Source organism: Podarcis muralis, chromosome Z (assembly GCF_964188315.1).
Source record: "Podarcis muralis chromosome Z, rPodMur119.hap1.1, whole genome shotgun sequence".
Lineage (NCBI taxonomy): Eukaryota > Metazoa > Chordata > Lepidosauria > Squamata > Lacertidae > Podarcis > Podarcis muralis.
Window position 1 is genome coordinate 13005233 of NC_135673.1, and position 22164 is coordinate 13027396.

General features: G+C 45.1%; 1 protein-coding gene across 3 annotated transcripts in view; it reads right to left on the reverse strand.

Moving 5' to 3' along the window:
- The window catches only part of NSMF (NMDA receptor synaptonuclear signaling and neuronal migration factor), a 54176-nt gene that overhangs the window by 19789 nt on the left and 12223 nt on the right, over positions 1–22164 (reverse strand). Inside the window, exons 2-8 of one of the 3 annotated variants that reach the window (XM_028714757.2) lie at positions 16338–16399; positions 14989–15522; positions 13586–13661; positions 12697–12702; positions 11360–11428; positions 2086–2138; positions 1542–1631 (exon numbers count right to left, since the gene is read on the reverse strand). In XM_028714757.2, coding sequence (XP_028570590.2) covers positions 1542–1631; positions 2086–2138; positions 11360–11428; positions 12697–12702; positions 13586–13661; positions 14989–15522; positions 16338–16399 — 890 coding nt within the window. The remainder of the gene's footprint in view (positions 1–1541; positions 1632–2085; positions 2139–11359; positions 11429–12696; positions 12703–13585; positions 13662–14988; positions 15523–16337; positions 16400–22164) is intronic. The other 2 variants (XM_028714759.2, XM_028714762.2) reach the window with 2 other exon arrangements.

A 22164-nucleotide genomic window follows, 5' to 3' on the forward strand; every position in this document is an offset into this window, starting at 1 on the left:
CCATTGATACTGTACTTAGATGTCTCTATTTACTCTGATGCAAAGTTTATTGTGTGGTTTGCTTATATTATGTGTGATACCTCTTGCTATCTCTATATACCAGGGCTGGGGAGCCTTTGGTCCTCCAGAGGTTGTTGGGCTTTGCGTGCCATCAGCTCCCATCATCATGGCCAACACTGAATGGGAGGATGATGGGAGTTGTTGATGAACTACCAATTCCCGGCTTAGGCGCATCTGAATGATGTGTGATTGCACATCATGGCACCAAACCTGGAAGTAGCCCCAAAGCACCATAAAGATGTCATGAAAAGGGGTGGAGTGGAGTCAGAATGGGTTGATGTGCGCTCTGTAGCCCCAGCGCAAAATGAGGATTGTCTGTACAACTGTACAATCAAAGGTTCCCCAGATGGAGGATGGGTTAATAAATAAAGAACAAATAACAAGAGGCAAGGTTGCATGTTTTTGGTGTCCTATCTAGCTCCAGCCTCTTTTCAGCTCTCAGGTGGGAAGAAAATGCAAGCAGGCTGTGCAGGTAACCTTGGCCTCATAGAAACAGTCTGTTCCATTGGGCCGTCTAGCTCATTACTGTTTACACCAACTGGCAGCTGCTTTCCAGGATTTCCTTTCAGGGGACACTACAAGTCCTAATAGTAACAATAACAACAACAATCATAGTAATTTTATTATTTATACCCTGCCCATCTGGCTGCGTTTCCCCAGCCACTCTGGGCAGTTCCCAACAGAATATTAAAAGCACAACAAAACATCAACTATTAAAAAACTTCCCTAAACAGGGCTGCCTTCAGATGTCTTCTAAATGTCAGATAGGTGTTTATTTCCTTGACATCTAATGGGAGGGCATTCCACAGGGCGGGCGCCACTACCAAGAAGGCCATCTGCCGGGTTCCCTACCTGGAGATGCCAGAGATTGAACCAGGTACCTCAGCCCCTGAGCTACAGCCCTTACTAAATAAGAGCATAGCTGCCTGCCTTACAACACATCAGATCATTGGTCTGCCTACGTAGCTCAATATTCTCTACACTGATTGGCAGTGGCTATCCAGGATTAGAGGAAGAATGTGTGTATCAACCCAACCTAGAGTTGCTGGGGGCCTTTGGACCTTCTGAATGCAAAGTAGACACACTGTCACTGAATCATTATTCTTCAGTTCTCATGATTCTGAATAGGAGGAGCTGGGGCCTGAACCTGGGACCCTTGACCTGTCCCCAAGCAGAACCCGCTTACAAGGACGCTCAGAGAGAGAGACACTCTCTCACCTCCATTCTAGCTGTTGTGAGAGGCCGCCCTCTGCAACTCACACACAGACCAGCAAATTTAAACACCCTAAGACAGCAGCATCACAGCTTAATCCCCACAGCAAATCAGACAGAACAGGATTCTGGGGAAACCTAAGGGTTAGTTGGAATTGTTCACATGGATGGCCCAGTGATTAAGCCCATGCCAAACCAGTTTGACGTTGGGTTTTGGAAGGTAGGGAACGGGAGGGGAGGTTCATCGAGGACACAACAAAGGAACGTACTTTCTCGGGAATCATTGAGGTTTTCGGGCTTAATGGGAGTGGGGTCGCTCCAGGACCGGCTGAAGCTCCTCTCTCGGCGCTCGGCAAAGGCTAAAAAAATTAAATAATGGCAATAAGGGACTAAATTATCACAGCTTTCTATACGACCAACCAAAAGAAAAACCACCACACCGCCCTGGCTCATAATCTCATGCTCTTTAGGCACACTCTGTAACAGCTAGTGCAGGTGAACGAGAAAAAAAGGAAGTCTACATTCATGGATCGGTCTGGATGAGAAAGCGAGGCACAGGGGGGGAAAGTGAAGCAAGGCAAGAGCAGCTCTCTGGGGCAGGGGCAGGGAACTTCTATGGCCCTCCAGGTTTTGCTAAGCTAGCAACACCCAACACCCTTGACTGTTGAGCCCTGCTGGCTTGCAGGGAGTTGTGAGTCCAACAGCATTTGGAAGGCCACAGATTCCCCTCTGCTTCCCCAGTCTAGGAGATCTAGGGCTTCAGGACGTGATTCAACACAGCACACCCTGCACCACCTCCATCCCCTCACTCACTCTGCGCCTTCATGCGGCGGCTCCCCACCATCCGCAGATGCTTCCTGAAGTTTCTGGAAGAAGCAGAACAAAGAGAAGGTGGTCAATACTGAGGAGCCAAGAAGACTGTGATGTGGGCCATTTCCCAGAAGGTACCATGGTGGTAAATACATCAAGCTGTATATAGAAAGAGATTTGGAGGTGTTTTTTTTTTGTGGAGTGGAGATCAGCCAGAGAAAAAAAGCAAGGAATCTTTGCACTAAACAGCTCCCTGAATATCTCTTATTAACTTCCTATTGACGTAGCTAGATCAACCATAGCTGGAGGCTGGAAGACATCTTCTAGTGTTTTAATTGCATATTGGCAGAAGCATGTTTGGCGTTATGCGCTCATGGAAAGATTGATGCATGATAAACAGAATGCAAGAGAGCAAACTACATCGAGGCCATGTTCACACCACACATCTAAAGTATTAAGATACCACTTTAAACAGATGGTTTCCCTCGAAACAATTCTGGGAGCTGTACTTTGTTAAGGGTGCTGAGAGTTGTTAGAAGATCCCAGTTTCCCTTCCAGAGCTACAATTCCCACAGTGGTTTAACAGTCAATCCCTCTTTCTAGTGAGCTCCATGAGTGGGGGAGAGAGATTTCCTAACAACTCTCAGCACCCATAGCAAACTACAGCTCCCAGAATTCATTGAGAGAAGTCATAAGGGACCCCTGACCATTAGGACCAGTTGTGGCTGACTCTGGGGTTGCGGCGCTCATCTCACTTTATTGGCCGAGGGAGCCGGCGTACAGCTTCCGGGTCACATGGCCAGCATGACTAAGCCGCTTCTGGAGAAACCAGAGCAGCGCACGGAAACTCCGTTTACCTTCCCGCCGTAGCGGTACCTATTTATCTACTTGCACTTTGAGGTGCTTTCGAACTGCTAGGTTGGCAGGAGCTGGGACCGAGCAATGGGAGCTCACCCCGTCGCAGGGATTCGAACCGCCGACCTTCTGATCAGCAAGTCCTAGGCTCTGTGGTTTAACCCACAGCGCCACCCGCATCCCGGGAGAAGTCATAGTAGCTTTTAAATGTGTGCTGTGAATGTGACCCTAATCAATTTGACACAATACAGTTTCTGTTCCTAACTTTTGTAAATACTTCTCTTGAGAATTCATGTTCTCAATGACCCATGCAGATTTTGGAAGGGGTGATATCAGATAGCTGTTTTACTCATTGTTTATCTGATTTCAACATTTATCACCTTCTTTCCAAGTATATACTGTAGCAATGACACAGAAGGAATCGGTAGCCGTTTTGTTTTTTAGGGAGCTGCAATTTGCAAAACAGAACCATTATTTTAAAAAATAAAATAAAAGTATGTCTACACCACTATTGGAGCTGCTCAGGATCCTGAATAAATGCTCATCGAAACACAAACAAATCACATCCGGAGCAGCAACTGTTCATGAGAACATGTGAGCTAACATCTTGGGAGCAAAATCTGCATGTATCTTGCAGGGATGTCAAGTGGTGGTAAGTTGAAAGTGCACCATTTGGCCACAACTTGCCCCAGACTGTTTACATTCACAGTTGCCACTTGGGGGTTGCCATTGCTACATCTGTCTTTAGGAACCCAGTGCAGAAATGTTTGCTAAGTAAGGGGAAACCTGCTCCGAATTCCTTTGCTGGCAGAACACTGTTCCACAATTATAATTTTTGGGATGGTTCTTAATGCTTATTCCATGCAAATGCCAAGGCTGAAATTTGAAAAGGAATAGCAGTAATGCAGGAGAGAAGGGTTTCTGGGCCCTTAACCCATGTGGGGCTTTTCTACTGAAAATTATCCCCTGTAAGATGCTTTAAGCCTTACTGGTGGAAGGATTTGGAGCTCTTGTCATTTGGAGAAAGTAGAGTGCATGGCCTTTCATGTGGCTCTGAAATGCCCTCCCAAAATCATCATGGTTACTCGTTGGATCATTTTCCACAAAACTGAATGCACTTTAACAGTGAAACAGACTCCCTTGGAAAGTGGTGTGGACTCTCCTTCCTTGGAGGTTTCTAAGCAGACGTTGGATGGCCATCTGTCAAGAATGCTTTGGCTGAGATTCCTGCAATGCAGGGGGTTGGACTAGATGACTCTTGGGGTCCCTTCCAACTACAATTCTATGATCTATGATTCAATCCCTCTTCCCAGGGGACTCTGGGTACTGTAGTCCTCTCCTAACAAGTCTCAGCAGCTTTTCACAAATGACAATTCTCAAGGTTATTTGGGGAAGCCATGAGTGTTATAACAATACTACTTTAAATGAGTGTTGTGAATCTGGTTCAGTAATGGCATAAAAGAAGCCGAGAGATGTAATTTTAGCTTGCAGGGAGAGGATGCTCACCTCAGGAATGAGATTTGGGAGTACCACTGAAGGGCAGCCAACTGTAAATTATTTGAATGTACAAGTCGGGTCTGCAGCAAAAAGCTTGCAGTTTACCCTTGCAGCCAAACAGAGGTGTGCTTTTGTTTAGGTTTCAGCCAGTCAGACATACCCTTCTCCAATACTATAAACCAGAGTTTCCAAACTGTGATTTATGGACCAAGAGTGGTCCATGAGCTTCATTCAGGTGGTCAGCGGCATGTCTGTAAAAATAAAATTTTAAAAATCATATAGCATACATGCCATGCACTTAAAGCACATGGCTTCTCCCAAAGAATCCTGGGTGCTGTAGTTCAACCCTCACAGAGCAACAAGCCCCCCAGCACCCTTAACAAACTCCAGGTCCCAGAATTCTTTGGGGGAAAGGCATATGCTTTAAATGCATGGTGTGTATGCAACCTAAAGGATTTGCTGAGACCCTAAGCAATCTTCAAGTGGTCTGTGAGGGGAAAAGTTTGGGAACACAGCTATAAGCAGCTGAAGGTCGTTCTCCCCCCACCCCACCCCCATTTTATGCACACCCACCTCACTTCCAACACACAACTTTCAGCGAATGCCAATCATGTGTTTTGTTTGTTAATTTATTTTTTAGATTTTTATCTCATCCTTCCTCCCAAAAGAACCCCCTCTTTTTTTGTCCTCTTAGGTTTTTAAAAAAAGTTTCTTGTAATTGCGGAGGGTTAAATGCATTCCCCTGAGAATGCTGATACGTAACTCCTTGTTTCTCAGTGGGCCCCGTTTCAAATTTCTGCCGGCCCTCACCACAAAGTTCGCTATTACAGGGAGTAATTATTAGGTTGTTACCACCTTGGGAAGAAAGAGAAGATGATTTGGATTTTCTCTCTCAGGGACTAAAATGCCCATAAGGGATATGACCTAGAAAAATAAATTTGAAGTCCGTCATGGGAGTACATCTCCTGTGGCATTTACCACAGCTTCAAAAATGCAGGGTCTTCTTCAAAGTCCAGGGAGAGAAGGAAGAATTTTCATAGCCTGCACCGTAATTGAGACTGAAATGAACACACTATGGATTGTGGGTAGGGGGAGAAAGAATATATTTTTGGCACCGCAATCAGAGTTGGCCCTATTTGTCACACACTGCCAGGCACTTGCCCCCAACAGCATTTTTAAAAACACTAAGGGTAAAGCACCATTTTGAATTTTCTGCTTTGGGCATCAAAGTAGTTTGCATGGGTGTAGCCAGGATTTATGTTGAGGCGGGGGTGTGGGGGTGTGCTGAACCTCAGTTAAGTATTTTTATTGATTTACTTATTTGGTGGGGGCAACTTCCCCCAACTTCCCCTTGGCTACACCCATGGTGCCTTGGGCTGTATCCAATAGCACATTGCTACTGTGGGCATGGCATCCCAGAATCTTCAGAAAACAAGACACATAAATATAATTTGTTCATGAAATAAACAAAATCAAAATAAATCAGGCACAAAAGTTACCTGTTATCAGGCATTAGAAATGTGGAACTCTACCAGACAGAGGAGGCTATTGCCCACTGGGACCAGAAGGGTGGAAGGCAGGAAGTCCAACAGTAGATGGTGCCAGACCAATGGCAGGCAGAGCCATTACTTCTGATGTCCCCCCAGTCCTCCCACATTTTACTCCCTGCTGACTTCTACAAGGTCAACATTGGGATTACAGAGGAGGACTCTGAGAGGCAGAGCTTACAACCAGGACTGGTTGGAAGTAAGAAGGCAGGCAGGAGGGAGTTGGTTGGAGATAGACTGACGTTGGTGGTGCAGTGTCCCCTTTGCCCAAATGAACCAGCCTCCACTGCTACCAAGTAAATCTGTATAAATGTAGGGCAAAAATCTATTCATGGCCAGTTTATTTTCAAAGAGCCTCTGAAAATCCAAAATAGGAAACATCTATGAAGTTATTTTCTACGGAATGCTGAACAGAATTAACAGGCATTTCTCCAAAGGTAGTAGAGGCACATCCATATCTTTGAGCCCCAGATCCAGGGGCTCCAACAGGGGGCCAACTGGTGCTTTCACACCCCACCATTGCAAATAGGTGGAGCTTCTGTTTGATCCAGCAAGGAATGTATAATTAAGAGCTGGTTTTCCTTCTGGAAGGAGAAACAATAATTTTGCCTTTGCTTGTTAGCAAACAACCACAGATCTGCAAACTCAGAACGGGCCCAACAGCTTAGAGCTAAAATTAAAGTGGGCAAATATTCTTGGACAAACCATGCTTAGAATTTCTTTCATTTTCATAGAACTCGGAAGGACATCTTGAAGGCCACGTAATCCAAATACAAATCCATTGCTCAAAGCAGAATCTAAAATGCAGGGGGCCAACAATACGGTGCCCATAGCACCCTAGATGTCTTCTCTTGACACCCACTAAGTCTCTGAGTGTCGTACACACATATTAATTGGACTCTTGGTGATGTGGTAGTGGGGCTGGTTAGCATTTTCTTCCTTCAAAAGTACATAGAGCTGAATGAGGAAGATGAAAGAGCAACAGTCCAGAAATTGTAGCTAATGTAAATTGCAGCCATGAAAATCTACATTCACAACATATATTTTATACCGGTATGATACCAATTTAAATAGTCATGACTTCCCCCAAAATAATTCTGGGGATGGAGTAAATATATGAACTATTTGAAAAGTAATTGTGATGAACAGATTATGCTAGGTGGTTTATTTGAAATATTACAATAAATACTACGAAAAGAATTATTAGTTAAGGATAATTAAATGTAATAGGAAATTAAGAAATGTAGAAAAAGTGATAAAGAATGGAAAATCATCAGAGGTGTTGACGGAAGTCAAAAATATTGTATAAGATTTGAAGATATGTTATATGACTGTTGTATGACTGTTGGAACTAATATGTTAAATAATCAATTAAAATGTGTGTGTGTGTGTGTGTGTGTGTGTACACACACACACACATTTTAAAAAAGAATTCTGGGGACTGTAGTTTGTTAATGCAGCTGAATGTCCCTAGAAGTCTGCCCCCATTCCCCTCACAGGGCTAAAATTTTCAGAGTGGCTTAACAACCAATCCTTCTTCCCAGGGAACTCTGGGAATTGTAGCTGTCAGAGAGGAATACAACTCTCACTCCCCTTAACAAACTACAGGTTCCAGGATTCTTCTGGGAAAGCCATGGCAGTTTAAATTGATATCACAGTGCTTTAGATGTATGCTGTGAATGTGGCTATGAATGTTGCTAAGTCTGACATTTAGGGGCCATTACAAGACTGGTTTCTTATTAGTCATCAATTAACTACTGACCCCAATTCAACATTTCAGCCCTGAAGCATGAAGCCCTAATTAGTTGGTGGGATGGCCATCCAAGGTTGAGTCTTTCCCCATGTCATTCAGTCCATAACTTGAGATCTACTCAGGAGGCACATCTGGTAGTTCAAGCCATAAGAGAAATTTTTTGGGGGGGCAGTGTCTGTGACCTACATGGCCTTCTCAGTAACGGCCACCCCATTGTGTAACATCTGATTTATATCAGCGTTGTTTTTAGGCACCAGCTGAAAACCTGCCTTTTCCATCAGGTTTTTCAAAATGGATTGCGGTAGACTTACAGATGGCCCTATTTTGATGTATTGTTGATTTTAAATATTTTTATTTCTTTTTCCATTCCCCCACAAATTTTATTTTAAAACCAAGAATGTAAAAAGAAACCTAGTCTAGCACTTCTTTGGCCTTGGCAAATTCTGCTCTTATTTCTTTGATAATCTTTATTATTATTATTTTTAAAAATGTATTTATTGCTGTAGCCCACACCCTGGCCTTTAAGGCAGATGGGTGAGACAGGAGTTTTTAAAACAAATTTAGATTTCAAAAGAGACTGTATGTACAACGCCAAATGGCAAAGCAAATCGTTGAATGGTGCAGTTATGTGAAAAAGCTGCATTTTGGCTCTAAAACAATCTGAACAGAGTGAGTGAGGAGGGGGGTAGGGGTGGCATTGAATTCACCCCAGCTAGCCAGTCAACCAGCCAGCCAGCCAGCCAGCCACAAACACAGCCCAGGCTCCATTCTGCCCTCCCATGAAGTTGGATAAAAGTTCCTCCAGTCAATTAATCACTCTATAATAGTGCAGAAATTCTTTTACTATATACAAGGGGTGAGTGGGTGGGAGTATTTAGCAACCCAAGCACAAAGAACGGATTTCAGTCACAGAAAGGATTCCGTGTGTGTTTGTATGAAAGAGAACAGAACCTCATCTTCCAAGATCACACAAAGCCCAACCACTGACTCCATCCACACTAGGCCTGGTTGCCATGGAGACACTCACAGGCCCATTGCTGGACCCAGCAGGAGGCACGGAACACACACATTAGGCCAGGGGTGGGGCCCTCAGACCAATGGGGAGCTATGAGCTGCCGCCAAAGCCCTCAAGGCAAGGCAATGTCCCGCCATGGACAAAAACAGGGCACGACGCAAGGACCAAGAGAACATGGTGCGTGAGGAGGCTTTCTGTGTCTCTTTTCCTCTCCACTCATCCACCCTCCATAGAGAGGAGGGTGTTGCACCTTCCCCCTAAAAATCTCCCCTCCATTGACAGAGCCACAAACATTTAATCTCTCTCCCCACCCCCACCCCCAGTGTTCTTTAACACTGTAGGCAGCCATACGGGAAGCCATTTCTGCCGCAGAGACTACAGAAACTGGGCAAGGGGGCATCACTGCAATCAAAGCACTACCCTTGGCCTCTCAAAATGCCCCAAAGAATGAAAAAATGAAAGCTACACCCCACCCCCACTTCACTAGTAGCTTGTTTCCCTTCCTGTGACGATTGTGTCTTTTGGCACAGGATCCTGTCCTCATGTGGAGTAGTAGCATGAAGAGCTTTCCTCCCCTGCCCCACAAGTTCTCAAGAGAATAAGCCACCACCACACCCAGTTCCTCAGCCAGCCTCAAGCAAGGCCCCCCCTAATCTTGCTGCAGCAAAAAGCCACTGTTTGATTACCAAAGAAAGCAGCTTGCAATGAGTCCCTCGCCCTGCCAGACTGGGCACCACATCAAGAGACCAAAATTTGCTGGCACCAAGCTTCTCCTTCTGAGCCAAGGAGAGTGAGCAGGCCAGCCTAGCACCAAAGGGGGTGGGAGAAAAGCATTTATTCCCCTCGAACATGCAACAGTTTCTAAGCAAAAGGATCAGGGATGGAGGAGAGGGGGGTTGCTTAGGACTGCAGCGCAGGATCTTGCCAAGACGAGGCAGCAGGAAAGACCAGGCCAGCCTGGGAAACTGGCGGCATCAACCCAAGATGGGAACCACATTCAACCGCCTGCAAGGTCTGCCCTTGCGAAGCTCCAGGAGAGGGTGCCAGACGGCAGACGAACCTGCTGGAAAAAAGCCCCACGCAGCAACATGCACTCAGCCACCTTCTCCCGCAACCAGAAAAACAAAGCAGGGAGATTCGCATCTCAGGTTGGCTCAAGTCCAGAGTACAACCACTTCGCTGGGAGGCGTCCCAACTTTTCCAAGATGGAACTGTACAACACAATAGCCTTCTTAACAGGACATCTCTTGCAAAGGTTGACTCCCTCCAACTTTTCCTTCTTCTTCACAATTTCCCCACTTCACCCAGCAAAAGCAAACTTGGCAAAGCCTAGGAGTATATGTGGTTCCCCTCCTTTTAGAGAAGGGCTGGGGATCACAAGTGTGAACTGGAACATCCCCCTCTCCAAATCTTACCTCAGCCACAGTAAGTCTCATGCTCACTCAGCCTCAGTCTTCCAGTCTGCAGGACTGGGAGGTAAAATAACAACTATCTGCCTTAGTAGGTTATTGTAACAATTGTGGAGTTAATGTATGCAAAGGACTTTGAACACTACCCTAACACAAAACCCTCTTTGTGTGGGCCTATTTGGGAGGGGTTGCCTTCCCTCTTTCAGTGCAAAGTTCTGATTCTAACCTCAGGACTAAGAGCCAAACGTGGCCTTCCAAGCCTTGGGACTCTCCCTAGACAACACCCCTCACTGACCCTGCTCTGTGCCCTCCTTGTGTGTTTATGTGTGGATGGAATGTGTCCTTGAATCAGGGCTGGACCAAGACACTTTGGCATCTGAGGCGAACTACAACATGGTGCCTCCCCACAGCCAGTGAAGAAGAGGTGGGTGAAGATCTACATCAGGAACAAGGGTGGAAGGAGACTAGCAAGGCCTCCAATTTGCCAAGAGGCTGCTATGGGGGGGGGGGTGAGGGAGACTGCCAAAGAGGAGGCTGACCTGGCCTCAGAGGAGTGCACTACAGCTATTGTTGCCACCATTGTGGAAACAGGCAATGATTCCTTGGAGGCCAGTTCTGCTGCTCCTGTGGAACCTGCCACATGAGGCAGTCATCTCACCTTGCCTCATGGGTGGGCTGGCCCTGCCTTGAATTCTGATCTTGCTTCTTGCTTGCCTGGATGGATGATAGAGAGGTGGTGTGAGTAGAAACTAGGCTCTTGTACAAAGTAAAATTTGCATTTGTTGTCTTGCCTACTTTTGCCTTGGACCTGCTCACCAGTGGAATGTGATCCTTAGGAGGTTTTCCCCAAAGGTAATGTGGCCCTTGGGCTGAAAAAGGTCCCCACCCCGTGTTTAGTTATCTCTATTTGCTGGGAGGACAGAAAATCAGTGACGAGTCCTGCACGATGGAACCGAACCACATTAGTAAATATTTGGCCTTCAAGCTCTTGCCAAGTTTGCTTTCAGAGGGACTGTGCCCTGTTAAGAACAAAGAACCTGCCCAATTGACTGCCATCAGCTTCTTCGGTTCTCTGTACCAGCATCTGAAACATCTCGCTGCCAGCATTTATTTTTTTCAAAAGCAATGCCGATGCCCCTTGCAGGTGGCCCATGCAACAAGGCAAGGATTGAACTCGTGCGAGGAGGAGTCGCCCTCGTACCTCTGGATCAGAGCCGCAGAATCATTCTCCCGCTTCCGCCTCTTCCTCTCCGCGTAGCCCCTGAATGCCCTGGGAAACCAGTTTTAAGGCATTAAAACCAAACTACAACAGCTTCGAAACTGGGAGACGACATTGAGGGGGGACAGCAACACAGGACAAGGGAGAGCGCAGACTCCCAGTCAAGAGGCAAACCTCTTGAGGAAGAGGAAGGAGACGCAAGCCACAAAATGAACTACAAACAAGTTGGGAGAGAGGCTGAAGGAGCAAATAGGGATGTTGAGTGTATCATACCCTGTTTTGCACTGGGAGATAGATTAGGAAGAGATGTTGAGTGTATACCATGCACTGGTGTTTTTTTGGGAGGGGCAAAATAGGTCAGGAGGAATGTTGAGTGTATGTCACACACTGAGTTTTTTTGGGGGGGAGGAGAATAGATCAGGAGGTGGCATATCGTAAGAGCCTGGAGAAAAAGGACTATGTCCAGAACGGATAAATTGGCAGCAGGCTAACATTCTGCACTCCCCTATCATGGGCTAACTCCCTCTAGTTATGTTCCCCCTACCATGGAACCCACAATATCAGTAAAGGAAAGTTTTGCACTGCCTACTGTGAGAACAGCATTCAGAGAAGGAACGAGCAATAATTTAATGGTTACCTCCTAACCCCTAGAGGATAAAAGAGAAGAAAGCTTCAGAAATGACACTGAAAAATTGGACCTTAACAATGAAATGTCTGAGGCAGAGGCATTTCTTGGGGAGGGGGGGCCCACAAAAATTCAGTTTGCTGAGTATTTTAAATAAGGCGACTTCTCTCTTGTCATTTGCCATGCCTCAACACCCTGCACCCCCGCTGCCCATTCTTCCCATCTGCATTACAAATAACCTAGAACAGGGAAGAGGAACCTGTGACCCTCCAGGTGTGGCTTGATGGGAGCTGGGCCAAAGGTTCCCCATCTCCCTAACCAAGAGGTTACAAGGATGCATGGTCAGGCATTCTCTCCATCCCCAGTCTCCTAGAACGGATCACAGGTATAAAAACAAAATCATAAAAAGAACAAAGGAGAAAACAGAGAGGAGGGTTGGATGAATACGCAAGCTGCTAGATGCTTGCTGGCTGGGTTTAAATCTTTGATGATTGAGTCTTCCACTGCTGAGACCCTGGGAACGACATCATATTCAAAGAAAAATAGGTGGAAGGCTGGAAGGCCCTTGTCACCTTTTTGTGCATCCAAATATGGACAAGATACCGGGGAAATGTGGGGGTTTTACCCAAAGATGCCAACAAACATGGGTCAAAATGGGGCTACAAATTTGTGGGGTGGTAGCAGCTGTACTTACGAGATGCTGGTGGTCCCACGAAAAGCAGAGGGGAGGCAGAGAGAAAGAGTGAGAGAAAATATATATTAGTGAAGAAATACAAGCTGAACTTTTCTGCAGTAGCAAGGTGGGTGGGTGTATACATATATTCCTATATACATAAAAATGTAATGTATTGTCATGCTCTGCAGGTAGACGGCAGCTCCGTGTGCGTGCGTGTGTTTTTAACCTGAAACCAAATGATTATAAATAAAAAAACCAAAACATTTTCGAAGTGTGACCTTCCAAAGCTGTGGCTCCACCAACACTGAGGCAAAGGCTCAGGTCCCTACCATGCCTTCTTAACTTAATAAGATGAGGCAGTTTAAATGTGTGAATTTAGCACAAAGTCATGCTCATGGGACTCTACTAAAGCTGTAGCTGTGGCCATTTCCAAAGAGTGCAAAAATGTACACATATAAACATGTATGTGGAGATGAAGCCACTGAGAGAAAGAAGGGCAATATATTTCATGCAAAAGAAGCTGTGTTGAGCAAGCATGAAGGGAAGGCTTCCAGTGTTCCTGTTTAATTCAGCCCTGCATTCAGAACCATGAGGACTAGAACCTTGCTCTTTCTCTCAAATGAATTGCAGCAGCAGAGCATATACTTTGCATGCAGAAGATTCCCATGTTCAATCCCCTGGTAAGGCTAGGAGAGAGGCTCTGCTTCCGAAAGCCTAGGGAGTCGCTGTGGGTTATTGTAGACAATACTGAATGTGATGGATCAGTGGCTTGGCTCAGATAAGGCAGCTTGATGTCTCTGTTATAACAATGCTATGTGAACCCAGAAGAATGGCTGGTTAAGTGAATGAGCATGCAGACATTTTACATGCTCTCCTCCATGCCCAGCCAACCAGTTTTCTAACTTACGCTTGCATAGTTGTTGTAGCTGTTTGAAAAGTGAAGAGGTTCTCTTTGGGAAACCAAGTTCTGATGGGGACATCATCTGCAAGAGAGGTAAGCAGTCACAGCAATGAGCATTCAGTCCTGGGAAAAGAGGGAACACGATTGAAGTTCGCTACGCATGGTGTGGACAAAGCATAAAGAGATATGTTTTCCCCTCACCAGAGTTATCATGGAATGAAAGGAAGAGCAGATCATCTGATGAAATTAAGTAGGACAGACAAAAGAAAACACTTCGGAGAGCAGGGGAACGGAAAGATGGTGATGGACTTCAGCCTCATTAAGCTTTCAAAGTGGATTAGACAGCTTCATGGAGAAAGACAGATCTATCAATGGTTATTAGCAATGCTGGCTCTGTAGCTTGAGCCCAGGATACCTGAAAGATCTCCCCATATGAACCTGATACTAGCCACAATGGCTTTGTTCTCCTTACACCAAGGGAGCCAGTATTCCTCTGAATACCAGTTCCTTGGGTTCGCAAGTGGGAGAGTGCTATTGGACTCAGCTCCTGTTTGGGGCTTTCCATAATGGGCATCTGGCTACTGTGAGAACAGGATGTTAGATGCCCCACTAACCTATTCTAGCAGCCAGTCTTTCCTTATGTTCTTATCCTTTGACTACAGAGCTTCAGAATCCAAAATTAATTAAAACTCTGTAACGGGCACTTTGCTATTTGTTCCACCAGTACCCTTCCTTTACTAAGTTACCCGCCACAGAATTTTCATGACTTGTACATTACTTTATCATTTAATAAACCAAACTAGAGAGTTGTCAGCCATCCAACCATAATGCAGATCACAACATCTAACTGGGCGTGGAGCTAAATCCTAGATGGCAGGGCTGGGGAACCTTTTTCAGACCGAGGGCCACATTTCCTTTCCTAGCAAACCTTCTGGGGGCCACATGCCTGCGGCAAGAGCCAAAAGTAAGTGAAGCAGCAGTGTAAATGATAAGTGGAACCTCCACTTTCAGAAACTGTCTCACCCTCCAATTGCTAGCTGCAAGGAATAAGAAGAGTTTGGATTTGATATCCTGCTTTATCACTACCCTAAGGAGTCTCAAAGCGGCTAACATTCTCCTTTCCCTTCCTCCCCCACAACAAACACTCTGTGAGGTGAGTGGGGCTGAGAGACTTCAGAGAAGTGACTAGCCCAAGGTCACCCAGCAGCTGCATGTGGAGGAGCGGGGAAGCGAACCCGGTTCACCAGATTACGAGTCCACTGCTCTTAACCACTACACCACACTGGCTACAGGAGCTGGGTGTCACCCCACCCACATTTTTTCCAGGGAAATCAGACTACCCACTGTTGAAGACTAGAGCACAGGCCTTTCATTCGAGCTATATTGGTTTCTTTTATTCCGTTACTAACCTGACACACGGTCAATGCTATACATTCTCTCCAGCTTTTTCCGGCGCCAGCCAGTCTCGCCGGCCTGGTGGTGGTGGTGGTGGTGATGGGGGTGGTGGGGGTGAGGATGCTCTATGTCGAAGGCGTGCTGGGAAGGAGCAGCCAGGTGGGTGCAGCCGGGGCACTCCTTGGAGACCTGGCGGCTGCTTGCCCAGCTCCCTTTGCAGTGCCTCCCAATGTTGTGGGAGCTGACCGCATTCTGGAGAGGCTGGCCCTGGGAGCAGTCTTCCTCCTCTTCCTCCTCAGCCTCAGCCCCTTTGATGACCACCAGCTCCATGCTCTCGCTCTGGTGCTGGGAGAGCATAGGCCTCTCTCCGGAGATAGTGTAGACCCGTGGTTTGGGCCCCTCGCCTGCCAGCTTCTCGCCACGCTCCTCTGAGAAGCTGCGTTCGAATTTGCCGTCAGAAATGAGGGAAAGGCGGCGCTTGTTCTGGGCTCCCTGGTGCATATCTGGGGAGTCCTCCTGCCCAACGTAGGATTCAGCAAGCAGGTGATCTGGAAGGAAAGGAGCATATGAGAACCTGAGTTAAAGATGCCAGCTTTCTTTTTCTCCAGTGTGAAAAGAAATTTGGAGTCCAGGATCTGAAGATGGACAGCTGTTCTGACTTTGAGTTCAGACATTTCCAGCAGGGCATTTCTGATGTTCATAAGATATTAAAGCCCCATGTCCTGACAATGGAAACATATTCAGCCTTCTGAATCTTCCTTCTGAAATTTCAGATCATATTACCTGCCCACTTTCAAACATATGATCATTATCACCATTATTAAATCTAGTTTGGGAATTTTCCTTCTAGTTTAGGAATTTACATTTTCATAAATGCAGTGCAGAAACTCACGAGGACTAAAACCTTTAATAAATGAAATTAAAGCCAAGATTCTCAGGCAGCTGAATTCTTAATCCAACACCACACCAACCCTTTCCTGCATAATGACAGCACACACACACCAGCGCTGTATATCACATTGTATAAATTTTAAAAATGCAGGTTTCTTTTTGCATATCCTTCCATAACCGGACACCACAAAGTTTTGCAGCAAGTCATGCAAAAAACAAAAACAAAAACCACCATTTATTTACTGATAATTTTATTGTTTTATCCTTTTTGTAAATTGCTTTGAGGTTTTGTTTTTGTTTATAATCAAGCAGCTTATAAATTGCATGAAATAAATAAATTAAATTAAATATTTTGAACAATACCACACCCACACAAACAACCTCGACAGGGCTCTTTTGGAAAATGTGCCTCACGTAGCCTATAAATAATTTTAAACATGAGTATAACATAAAAATCAACACATCCTCCTACCTGAACCATTCTGGCCTTCCGGATGATTCTGAGAGAGATAATCTCCAAAAGCCCTCGCCGCTCTTCAAATTGTCAGGTGTGCAGAAGCACAAAATGGTGGAGAGAAAGAGGAAAAAATGGGGGGGGGGGAGAGAGTTAGCAAAGCAAACTAGCAAAATCCAGCTCCAAAGTGTTTTGTCACCCTCATAAAAATGAGGGAAATCCCCACCCACAACCTACAAAGGGAAGCCACTCACTCTTTGACTCACACACCTCAAAGCTGCCATTATCCTAATAGTGGAGGAATATACCTGTATGTTTTCTGCTGGAGGCGAGAGGGTGGCAAAAAAGCAACTTAGAAGTGGGGGATAGGCAGACTGTGGAAACCACACAGGCAGAAAGGTTAAGTTATTCTCCTCCCAGTACCTCTGTTCCAGTGAGAGACTGCTCTCTCTGTCACAACTCACAACTGCTTTTAGATAAAAATGAACAAACAGCAATGTCAGGAAATCAGACTCGCCTGCTTTCATTTGGATCCAAGAATGCCTTTCTCAACCTTGGGTCTCTAGAGGTTGTTGGACTACAACATCCCATCATCCCTGACCCACTGGTCCTGCTAGCTAGGGATTGTGGGAGTTGTAGTCCAACATTGGGGGACTCTTGCATTCTGTATTAATGGGGGGGGGGGGTTAAGTGCAAGATGAGGCTCATTGATGTGATGGCCAAAGCACCTCTGTCAATTGGCTGCGGATCACCCAAAGTGTAAGAGAGAGAGGGGGTGGGAAATGACAGAGAAACTGAGAGAGAGACTAGTCCCTAGCTATTCCAAAACTGCAGCCTCTTAGAAAAATGAGTCATCCACTCTGCCGCACAATCACAATTGTGTCATCCAGGACAGTACCCCAAAACCTGTACCAAGAAAATCTAAAGCAGGGGAAGCCAACAGAGTGCCCTCTGGAAATTGCTGGTCTATGAATACTATTGGCTCCAGCCAGAATGGTCCATGGTCAGGAATGATGGGAGTTGTAGTCCAGTGATATACAGAGGTCAAGCATTCTTATATCACTTTAACATACAGAGAGTCCTGGGAACTGTGGTTTGTTAAGTTGGGCTTGCAACTGTAGAGGTCACCAGTACAGTTTTCAGGATTCTCCATGACTCTTAGCGTGGTACAAAAATGCTATTTATTATATTTACATCCCACCTCAAGGAGCTGAAGTTGGCTACATAGTTCTCCTCCTCCTACTTTTATCCTCACAACAACCCTGTGAGGTAGGTTAGGTGCAGGGTGTGGATGTGGATCAGAGGGATGTCACTTCCAGGCTTCAAACCAAAACAGATAGATCTGGTAAGGGCAATCCAGAGAACCAACTCGATCCTTCCCTACCACCATCACTGAACGCATCAAGGAGAAGAGCACTGCGCTGAACCATCTATGCTCAAGGGCACCTTTTGTTCTGTCCTTTTCAAGCATGCTTGACTGCAGGAGTGTGCTGCGCCATCTCTCGAAGGACTATGTAGAGGCTCTTTCACAGCCCAGGGGAAGAAAAAGAGAGTCGTTTCCCACTGGAAAATTCCACCAGCTAAAAGCTTGCACCTTTTCCAGTCATAACCCAAAGGACGGTGACAGAGATGGAAATCCAGCTGAGGCAGTTGGAGGGCACATCCAGGGTGTCACTGTTTTGCAGGTGGGATTCAATCACATACTGGAAAACCCAAGTGCTGCAAATAAAGCGGATTTAGGGCTCTTGCTGAATTAAGATTTAAAGGAGAAATCTGATTCAGTTTGCATTTGAAGGAGAACCTACTTAAAGTACACTTTCCAAAACCATAAGCATACTGAAGCAAAACCATCCTTCGGAATTTTGTCCTTCTCTTCATTTTGCAATGTGGGTCTCCAGGCAAGTAATGTGCGCAAAACAATGTGAATGTCAGCACTTAGGATTTCAAAATGCTTCCACAGTCTCTACAGACAACATGTAGATGAATCAGATGGACTGGTCCACCACTGGTGATAAAGAATAGGAAACCTGTCTTGCACCAGGTCAGGCCATTCTTTCAGGTAGCCCTGTAGTCTCTCCTCTGACTAGCAACTGATTTTTCACACTATTTCCTGCCCACAACATTTTAAACTAGTGATGCATTTTTATCTCGGACCTTCTGCAGTTGCATTAGGAAGCAGCATACAGAAAATTCGTCCACCCAGCTCAATACTGCCTACACTGGCTGGCAGCAGCTCCCCAGGAGTCTTTCCCAGTCACGCTGAGGACTTTTTGTATGTAAAGCATGTGCTCTACCAGGAAGCTATGAAAACGAAGAAAGATTCTAGTCCTCATTGTTCTGAATAATGGGATGGATTAGATAGGACTACAGGAAGCTTCCCTGTACAAAGTCAGACCACTTGTCCAATGCACCTGGGCCTTCCACATGTGAGGCAGATGTTCTAACCACTGAGCTATAGATGCTTTTTATGAACACAGGTGGCTGCAGAGGTGTACCTAGGAGTTCGCCAGGCATGCAAAATTCACCTATCAGGCATTGGTACCCTCCCACAACACCTGGAGCATCGTCATCCCCCAGCTGCTTTGCCCTTGGAAGGACTCTGCTGAGACCTGCTGCAAGAGTGGGAACAAAGTGGTCCTTGGAGCAGCTTCCAGGCAGAGACCAGTGCAGGCATCCTGCCCAGCCATGAGGAGGCATCTTCCTGTACAAGCAACCTCGACTGTGTCACAGGTTAGGGGGGGGGGTGAGGTGGGGAGGATGGCAATACAGCTATTTGCCAAAGGCTCAAGGGCCCCTAGGTGGATGCCTTTTACTGTGTAAGACAACTGACCCATATGCCTTGGTAGCAGCTCCCTAGGGTATCTCTCCTAGTCATGAGCATAGCCAAGGGGATTTTTAAATCAATATTTTTTAAAAAATCAATCATTTTAAATCATCGTTATTTTGAAATAAATGATTTTAATCACTGTTATTTTTGAAATCAGTGATCTAAATCATGCTGATTCTAGAATCAATGTTTTTGAATCATGATTGTTTTGAAATCAGTGGTTTTCATCATGATTACAGAGGTACCTCGGGTTAAGAACTTAATTCGTTCTGGAGGTCCGTTCTTAACCTGAAACTGTTCTTAACCTGAGGTACCACTTTAGCTAATGGGGCCTCCCGCTGCCGCCGTGCGATTTCTGTTTTCATCCTGAAGCAAAGTTCTTAACCCGAGGTACTATTTCTGAGTTAGCGGAGTCTGTAACCTGAAGCGTCTGTAACCTGAAGCGTATGTAACCCGAGGTCCCACTATATTTTGAATTTGAGGATTATGATTTTTTGAAATCGATGATTTGAATGATGGTTTTTGAAATCAATGATTTGAATAAATCAATATTTTAAAATCATGGATTAAAATCATAAGATACCGTACATAAAAATTCATAGCAAACTGAGGTTCTGTCCCCCTAAACAAAAGGCCTACCCCCCCCTAACAAAAATCCTGGCTACACCCATGTCCTCAGCCATATCTGGAGATTCCAGGAACTGAACCTGGGACATTTTGCAGCCAAGCGGTTAAGCAGTTGACATTAACTAGAGAATGGTCAATTTCAACTGCCATGGAGATGAAAGGAGGACTGACTGGGTCACTTAACTCCTCCTTCCTATTTGCTTGGTTGCTCTATTTAGCTTTCTGGAGTGTGGTTTTCCTGGCAGGTTTTCTTTTGCAAATAGTGTGAGAACACCCTGTTCTGCTATCCTTGTTTTTCAGAACTGGGCTCCTCAGTTGTTGTTTTTCTTAAACCAAGAAGGTTTGAGGACCTTTGCAGCGAAAGTATGGGCTTCCTCCAAAATGTTGCAGCAAAATGGGTTTCTGCCTAAGGTAGCCAGAAGGCAAGCATGGTGAAAGAAAGCTGGTTTGCATTTGCAAACTGTTCTAAGACTGTACTGCTCAAAACAATATGCAAACCAACACTTCTCTGAATTTAGGAATACAGTTCTCCAGCCATATTGGGGTACAAAAAGGCGCGTTAGGTGAGAATATGGATAAAAATGGATTCTGTATGCAAAAATAATATACCCCAAAATGCATTGTATTAGTGAAATGCGTGCAAAAATGGGTATATTAGGCAAAACTGCATATAGAAATGGGTATATGCCTTCCACAACTTATCAACTGATAAATTAAAAATAATAACCTGGAAGGCCATAATCAGATATCACAGAATAATAAAATAGTGAGAATTTTGACTCCTTATTCTTAGTACATTTTTTTGTAAACTATGGACATCAGTGACCATTACATATTTGATGGTAAGAGTTTTGCATTTGTTGGTCCAGTTTTGTACAGATCTATAGTGGTACCTTGGTTCCCAAACTTAATCCGTTCCGGAAGTCTATTCCAAGACCAAATCGTTCCAAAAGCAAGGCGCGCTTTCCCATAGAAAGTAATGCAAAATGGATTAATCAAGTCCAGACTTTAAAAAACCCTAAAACAGCAATTTAACATGAATTTTACTATCTAACGAGATCATTGATCCATAAAATGAAAGCAATGATCAGTGAACTGTACTATAAAATAAATAAGACAGTATTGTAGATGATAAAAAATAAAATTATTATTTTTCTTATGTGCACGTTATTTGTTTTTCAGAGCTGGGTTCCATTTCTGCAGTCACACAATCAATCAATCAGTAGCTGAACTGGGTTCCACACAGTCACGAAAACAAAGTCACAAGCCACAGTCACAAGTCAGTCCCATAAAACGAAGAACAAGTCACAGTCAAAAAACTGAAAAAGCCACACAAACAAAAATGCAAAAAAAAAAAGCAAAAACAAAAGCTCCAAATATCACCTCTGTGTTGTGTGGGTGCTCAGGACTCAGCAGCCGACAGACTCAACAGGGAGCAGTGGGGGACTCAATTTACAAATGGAACACACTCAACAGTAAGCGAAACATGTTCTTATTCCAAGGCAAAGTTCACAAACCAGAACACCTACTTCTGGGTTTGCAGCGTTCTTAATACAAGTTGTTCATAAACTAAGCTGTTCTAAAACCAAGGTACCACTGTGTTAGAATTTTGCTCCAAATAATGTTGCTGGGGAGAGAAAGAGTCCCATGAGAATTAAAAACAAAAATTAATTGCTAGTTGATACTGAAATGTGATGCTAACAATTAGGAAAGTGAGAAACGGAAAGTGAAATTGATGGTTCATCCACCCTAACTGATGAGACGGCTTTCTAGTCATATGCCTGTCCTCTCGAGCTCTCACTCAGATTCGTTTTGACTCCCTTGCTAAACGTGCTTGGTCCCTGCAGGTAGGCACACTGGCCAGCAGCTCCATTAACAGACAAAGTAAAGCAAGAGAGGGAGAAAAACAGAGACAGCCTGAGAACTTGGCGTCCAGCCCAACAAAGTCCTTCACCATCATCAACCAGGCTGTGCTCAGAGACGAGGCTTTTGTCTGGGTGACATTCTTTGGAAATACAACGATTTCAAAACATTAACTGGCAATTTGCAAACCCAGAGCTTTGCAAAAATTAAAATTAAAAAATGCAACTGGTCCTCCTTTGTCCATGTCACAGGGTTGCATCCTGACCTTTCATACATAAGCGATAATGCCTCTCTCTAGCAACATTAAACAACAACTGGCTCAGCCAGGGCTAAGGGATGGAACCTAGCACACACGAACACACATACTGCAAGTGAGAACAGGATGCTGGACTAAATGGGGCACTGGCCTGATCCTGCAGGCTCTTCTTATGTCCTTCTTCTTACTTATTAGGCTTGTTAGTGGTGAGCTCCCCGAAGGTCTACAAGTGACTGACAACACAATTGAAAACCAAGGCTGTGTACATTTAA